General features: G+C 38.0%; 1 protein-coding gene across 2 annotated transcripts; it reads right to left on the reverse strand.

The window, feature by feature from the left end:
• Nucleotides 1-2,975: 2,975 nt before the first annotated feature.
• LOC149923388 (uncharacterized) lies at nt 2,976-7,320 on the reverse strand. 2 transcript variants are annotated; one of them, XM_090160149.1, is made up of 6 exons: nt 7,190-7,320; nt 6,998-7,106; nt 5,748-5,889; nt 5,118-5,242; nt 4,930-5,059; nt 2,976-3,366 (listed from the first exon to the last, which is right to left on the reverse strand). In XM_090160149.1, the coding sequence occupies exons 2-6, from the start codon at nt 7,062-7,064 to the stop codon at nt 3,153-3,155; spliced, it is 678 nt and encodes a 225-aa protein (XP_090016275.1). In that variant the 5' UTR covers nt 7,065-7,106; nt 7,190-7,320; the 3' UTR covers nt 2,976-3,152. The 2 variants fall into 2 exon arrangements, with proteins under 2 accessions (XP_090016275.1, XP_090016274.1); XM_090160148.1 differs by having other exon boundaries at nt 6,998-7,254.
• Nucleotides 7,321-7,850: the final 530 nt, after the last annotated feature.

Here is a 7,850-nt window from a genome sequence, read left to right on the forward strand (position 1 = left end):
CGTATTCTTTATATTAATCGCCTTAACGCCTTCAGAGAAATATAATGCCCAAATTTGAGGGCTCCCAAAAAAATGTACAGCTCTAACTATTATACTTCTTATAAAAGAGGTTTTAATTTTAATAACTCATCCGTCAATGAATTCATTGATAAATAAATTTTAGAAAATTGATCAAGGCTAGATCATTAAACCTTTTTTATTATTCAAAGTAGAAAGGGCTGAGTGAGTCTGAGAAGACCGCGAGCCCGGCGAAGACACCATCTGATTAATCAGGGCGAGATAAGTGTAACGGCCACGCCAACGGGGGGATACGTGGGGACAGGGGTGGGGACACCCGTGGCGGAAGTATTCCGACCACCCGTTGGGGGATTGGTGGTCGTCCTCACACGGCCATCCACAAACTCTGCCTCCCGGACGCCTGGGATTACAGGAGTGAGCCACTACTCCCGGCGATCATTAAACCTTTAATAAACATTCAGAGTGCCCTATATGTGGGCCAGTGTTCCTACACAGTACTGATGAGCCCCAAAAGGGCGAACACGGTCTACTGTTGGAATCTCTGGCTAAAATTTTGACTTTTGATATAATTATCTTAACGTTGGAATTCAACGGAAGCCCGAGCGTAAAAGATGTCTGCTGAATAGCGACCGCCATGCAATCATTGGTGAAGAATTTCATTATAAATTGCAATGGACTGCTCCAAAATCCCGTACACAAAACAGGCAAATGTCCGACCCCTCGGACTGCTCACATATAGGGCACTCCGAATATTTATTAGTTTAACTGATATCGGCAGATCTCCGAGTAAAGCCAGAGTTTCTACACAGTACTGATGAGCCCCAAAAGGGCGAAACCGGTCTACTGTTGGAATCTCTGGCTAAAATTTTGACTTTTGATTAAACCTTTCTTGGCCTCATGCGTTACGAAGGTATATTAGGCTGTCTTGATAATTGGGTAAAACAGGGTACACGACGTCTAGATTTTCTGTTTGGACGAGTCTATCGAAATCAATTATATGCTTAATTCATCTTAATGCTATCTGCATCTTCAATATTAAAATAACTTCTGCAAGAAGACTGAATTCGGACAGAGAGATTAGAAATCTTTCTCCGGTGGCTATTTATACTAAATTTTATTTATGTGAAAGTAATATTGATCTCGTACCCTAGATTCAAAATAAGATAGCTTTCTGATTTACGGTTCTGTAGCGAAGTGATTACCCACATCCGACACCTTACCTCCTAATACGGCCTCCATAGGTTATTGTAGGATTCTATCTTTATGGTTGGTACCCATCGTATCTATGGAGTATGCAGTGCCGTATTTCCGCCTAGGCCGTGGCCTAGGGGCCCATCCTTGGAAGGGCCCTCCAGTGACCGTAACTGCTGTATTCGAAGTCATAAATCTATAATATTAATCGTAATTTATATTAGAGAAATTCCTAGGTAGAAGATTTGGTTTTAAAATTACCAAAATTTCTGCCTGGCAGTTTACGGACGCAGCTTTAAATCCCAATGTTGCATAATTATCCCATATTTAGTCCAAAGATAAGAGTAAATGCAGCTCGTGAAAAGGGGTCCCAGACTCCTTATCTGCCTATGGGCCCAGGATCTCTAAGTCCGGCCCTGGGAGTATGGATGTATTTTTCTTAAAGTTCCGGCAGGAAGTGGGTAAACGCTATTGACTACGCGTGAGGCAGTGACTTCGAATTGAGGTCTATATCATCTTTGCTCCAAGTAAGGGTCAGTTTCCATTCTGAAAGTGTTTCAAAGACCTTGTCATCACAGTTAGGAGACAGATTCCTCGCCTTCGTCACCCGGAAGTTACGTACAGCGGCCAACTTCCTTGTGGCGCGGGTGTTAACTCGGCGGTTTCTTTTCGCCTGCTCTCGGACTAAAAGCGTACTTTTTCACCTCAAAACTTTTTATTCACTGGTTCCGGGGTTGAGAATTACTCCGTCCCTTAATCCGGAGTATTAGGGTTACTCTTTTTACTCCTTCTAAATATGAGGTGTAAAGGAGTAAATTGGATTTATCTGCTGAAAATGTCACGGGCAGCCATTTTAGAATAACGTTTAACTCGGATTTAAACTAATCGCCACCACGGAATCTGAGTAGAATTACGTCATAGCGTTACTCTACTTACCCTACTCCGAAATCCCGGGGCAAACGAAAAGAAACCACCGACGTTATCAGAAGGTCAACAATAGGCGAAACTATAAAGTCCTGGGAGGCTGAAAAGATGGTAATCACGTGACTTTGTGGAGAACTGCAGCGCCATCTATCCTAAGAAATATGAACTATTATTCGTTTTATTTTGCTAATGGTGGTTTAAATTTTTATCAATTCATCTAAATTATCTAATTATTATTATTATTATTTTATGAAACATCTTGTAATAGAAAGGTGGAAGTTAATTAGCTGTCTGCAGTATCTGGAAGGAATAATTTTTTTCTTTACCGTCGCACGGCCAACTATGAACACGAGTTACCGAATTGAACTGGGCTGTGATATGGTTGTCACGTGATCTTGTTTTCCCATTTTAACAAGTTTGTTAAGACCCAATTTACTTTATAGTTTCGCCTATTGTTTTACGGATGATGCTTATAAAACTTGGATTAGTAAATGAACGTGTGATTCTTATAGATATTGCAGTTTAAGAAGTGAACATTATTGAGCTACAATGGGACTTAAGTTTAGTGGCGTGGCCATAGCCCAGAGGGTTGCGCAGAGGCCACATACTGTTGACTATTTTTTTTCTTTTTGTCAATAAACCCGATTTCATATGTATAATAAATATGTTTTCATATATTTCTAAGGTTATTGGAATGTTTCCACCAAGCTGTGATGTCATTATTTTAATCTACTCTGTTCATGTTTATCACACTGATAATTTCCACCTTGTATTTCATGCCCCCCCCCCCCCCCCCCAGTTATGTTAAAAATGTTATGGTTCGATAAAGAAGTTGAAACCAATTTGACGAATAAAATAAAATTATATAATTTAAAAAAATAACCTTTATACATGTAATTACAAAATAACTGTAGGTGAGCTCTGAAAACCGTCCGAGCGAAATATACAAAATTTAAGTTAAACATTATCACACGTTAAATTCGTTGTTGGTGGACTTGAGAAATTCAGAGCAAATAATCTTACGATATCCTAATTAGCGATATCAAAGTCGCTAAGACGAAAGCGATTGAAACGCTACGAGACGTGGCACCGCAAGTGATGTCTTCGAAAAAGTCGCAACTTCCAAATTCCTCAGTCAATCCGTTTGGTTGGACGAAATCCGTAATTGGGTCCTCAACGCAGTCCGTTTCCAAAGCCGCTTCGATAATGCAATGAGCCCTCGCTTGCAGGGCGCTTAGGATCAAAAATAAATTATCAAAACATCATAGAATTAATTTGACCGTAAGCCTTGTTTAATTAAACAAGGGTACGAGAGGATACACGCGTATAGACAAGCAAGACTCATGGCAATACGTTCTAGTAGCGTTCAAACACGATTTGGGACATCGCGTACCTTGAGTTACCGAATATTAGTAAAATTATATTGGAAATATTACTCAAGCATAGTATGAGATAATGAGAGCATGGTGTTAAACTTTTCCAGTTTGTGATAAGTCATTTGAAATTTTCAGAATTTATTTTAAGATTTTTATGCTTCAAATTCTTGCACTTTATAGTAGTTCTTTAAAAACTGAAACCGAACCTTGGTTGGTTCCATGTCCTGTTTTGTTAAGGACAATTTAGCTACAACCATAAAGAAATGCCATAACCATCCCACAACTCTCGTAAGCAGAGATGGGGAAAACCAGTAGCGGCGCCAAGATTTGTGGGGAGGTAGGCCCTTAGCGTGACGGGGTTATGGCCTCAACGTGTCCGTCGATGGACTCGATATATTCATTATCCCCGAGTATAAATAAATACATTCTTGGGTCCACTAACAACTTGTAAGTAAAGTAAGTTTAAGAACCATTTATTTGTAAAGATAAAATTAAAGACACAGTTTGGATACAGTAGCACTCGCGAAAACTTTAAACCTAAAAATAAACTACTGTCGAAGAAAAGTTACTCGTACCTCTGAAAGGAATAAAAACAGCAATGTCGTTAAGCGAATCACTCGCATTGAATATTGGAAAATTAATAAATAAATTATTTCGCAAACAAATAACAGAATTTTCCGATATTAAATTATTTTAAGGCCCATATATTAAATTTTGGAGGCCCCTTAAGACGACGTTTGGAGGCTCCTACCAAAATGTCAAGTATGCCCAGGCCTACCCCAGCCAGTTGCTGGCGCCGCTACTGGGCAAAACTCAGGGGAAATTGGTGCGAGTTATTTCCCCCCCACATTTTTTTCACTCCACTCCTTAATAAAAAAATTCCACTCTTAGGAGTGGGGATTTCACTTTTTCGTCACTCGCTAAGTGCGATAGCGGGATATAGTGGCGGATACAGGAAAACTCAACGGGGGAACGCTAAAAGACATCTTAAGCTATGGGTGCAATAACAAATCATCAAGTCACATGCAAAGCTCAAGCGTCAAGGGGGGTGCTGCGCCCCCCATATGTATCCGCCACTGAAGTCGTCAAGGTCAGATTTTACTCTTATTTTCCAGGCTATTAAAAGAAGGCGGGAAATTTGAAATTAAATATACTTTAATAACCTCACTGGAAAACGTGATGCCATCTATTGACGACAAAGGAGGCTAAAATATACTTTTTGGAACGAATTCAAATTCCCCGCCTTTAATTTAGAGTTTCTTGAGTGAGAGTGAATCTCAAAAAAATCACTAGCGATTTAGCCCATGTCTGCTCATATTTAAAATAATAAAAAGTTTCATAAATATTATTAATATGTTACTAATTAATGCTATTATTTCACATTTCTAGACAGTTTACAACATCGTAGGAATGAGCTTACCAACAAAGAACGTGCGGCCTGTCACTTTTAGTCACGAGGGGATCTTCCAAGATGTGAATTATCTTAGAATTGTACCTATCGTAGCATCTGTTCCTGATGCTCTTGAAAGCCACGGGGTCGCACTCACCACCTTCACCAGAGATATGATTTGAATATTGGCATGATAAGACATTTTCGTTTAAGCTCACAGTTTTCGATGGGATATGTTGAACAGTCCACATCCGTGTCGTTCAATTCAAATTCATCGACGTCGGACATTGAGCAGTTGACTGGTAACGCTTTCTGGTAGCAGTCCCGGAAGTATATTTGGTCGCTGGAACATCATTTAAGTCGTTATTAGAACTCACTGAGCGCGACACTGTTTCGCGGCAGCACGCAAAAGCCACCATTACAAGCACAATCCTACATTACAAGCACAATCCTACATTACAAGCACAATCCTACATTACAAGCACAATCCTACATTCATTTTCACTCTCCATTATTTTGTGGTGCTATTAGGTAGATTCGTAGGATATACCCAAGTTAACCTACATGACGGCAGTATAGGCCGTTAATTCCTATATCGATATTTAAACGAAAATTTTTGTTAGAGTTGGGGTTTATTTAAAAACAATTCTAATAAAAATAAGAAAATGTGGCAAATTTTAAAATACAGATTATTGTACTACCGAGATGACGCTAGCTGGTAGATTTTAGTGCATTTTAAATATACCAGCGTCGACCGTTGTGTTGGGTTTAAAATGGCGGCGCCTACGTATTTGCGTGACAAACAGTTTATAGGCCTAAAGAATAGGTGGTTTTTGTTAGACACCTACCAGCAAGTCCGGTTCATTTTCTCCGTATAATCGCTTTCGTTTATGTAACGCAGCCGATAGTCTACGATTTTTTGACATTTCCCCAGTTCCGTGAACTTCAAATCAGTTGTGCACGCGCCTGACAGTGAAATTAGGAAGATCGCTAAACAGAAACGTCATGTCGCATTAAAAGAAGCTATTGCTAGAAGTAATTTATGTTATTTGGTTAGGGTTTAATTATGTTTTTAACTGCCATAGTTGAAATGTTTACGGATAACGTAACTCGAACGTAACTATGTTGTTGAGACTAGGTCATTAGGTGGCTTAATGGAAAACCGTACTTATGTTTAGTAACGTTTTCTGCCACCAGACTTAGTAAGAACTCCCCAAGCATTGAGTTCTAGTGTTAGGCGGAAATTGGTAGTTTCTAGCCAGAGACGGAGTAAGAGCCTGCAAGCTTCTAAACTAAGTTTTTTAATTAATTCAAAACTGGGCCGCAAAGCGCATTAACACATAACAGTTGCGTGTTTAGAAGTGTTGAAACTGAAATAAATAGTTTAAAAAAAGAATCTATAAGCCGCTGTAAGTATCGAGAACGTACAATTTAAATCGTTAAATTTTAAATAGTTTTAAATAATTAAGGATTTAAATATGAAATGTGATCCGAGCATATTTTACATGAGTATCTAACAAAATATTACACCATTCTCATAAAAATATAAATTAAAAAATTTACACAAATAATTTTTAATATGTTTATAATGGATTAAAACAATACCTAGAGGGTCAATAAATATTTATCTGAACCAATTAGATCAGCTATAATAAAAAAAAAACACTTTTCTTTATTGGAAATCTAAGTCGACCGATCCACAGGGTTTACTAAGCTATAAAGTCATGGCAAAATAGCTATCGTATTATTTAACCAAAATAAAACGTTTTATTTCGATTACCTGTATCTTAATCGCCATCTTTTAAAATTAATAAATGACTGTAATTCAATAACCATTATTGACAGCTTAATTAACCCTCTAAAATATCATAAAGCTTACAACAAAATCTTTCACCAACGCAAAAACCGCGAAATTTATCACCTCCGAACCGCCTCCAGCCCAAAACGTTTGGTACGGTAGCCCTTTAAATACTTCACATTTTCACACGTAATAGCTAATCGTACTCGCTAGTTATACATCGAATTACAGCACGTAATATTAATATATATATATTAAAAATAAATACACCAGGCCTTAAGAATATTAATTTCATCTTACCTATTAAAACGGCAATGAGTATCGACTGAAGCTTTTTCGTCGCGATTATTTGGCACGGCCTCGACATTTTTCTGCAGCTCGTTTCGAGCAAGGCGAACCAGCGTAATGACTACAAAATATGTACTACCAGATTTAAAAAGCCCTTCCCGACTGTTCTGGGAAAAGTTTTCTTCGATTGAAAACTCGTTTGACCTTCGACTTGACCGGAGATGGCGGGGGAAAACCTAGATGACCTTGGCTCTGACGTTGTTGGGAATATTTTAATTCAAAAAAAACCCTCGTATTCTTTATAGCGTGCGCTTACGAAATAAGCGGAAATGTTGGCTTATATACGCATGCGCTAACAGCGTTTTTAACAATTGAAAATAAAATTAATATATGTCTAGGCTTTTTTGTTTTTTTGTGGCATATTTATATCAGTCTATTTTTGTGAAATTAAAACCTGTATTAATAAGTCTACGATGTTCTAATGTTTATCTATTGTCGTAAAAGTTCTCAATGTATTGTTTCAAAATTATAACATATAAATAATTAATAAAGCACGTCGCTTAATATTCTAGATGCGTACAATGAATACTAGATCAGCGAAGAAGGGATGGCACATTCGTTAAAACCAGCGTTTTCAAAAAGCAACATGTGATCTCTCGTGGAAGTTGGGTGAAATATATCTACTCATTTGTCACGTGATACCTACATGCAAAGATTCTGTTTAGTGAATTTGGAAACAATTTATATAATATATAAAGATGAGTATTTGTATATATGTTTGTCCGCTATACAGTGATTTCAGTATCACGTGACACGACGTCACCTATGCTTTTTCCCATAGAGAAAAAATCCCGCACAAAATGGC

The sequence above is a fragment of the Leiobunum rupestre genome, chromosome 10 (assembly GCF_980474605.1).
Source record: "Leiobunum rupestre chromosome 10, qqLeiRupe1.1.hap1, whole genome shotgun sequence".
NCBI lineage: Eukaryota > Metazoa > Arthropoda > Arachnida > Opiliones > Sclerosomatidae > Leiobunum > Leiobunum rupestre.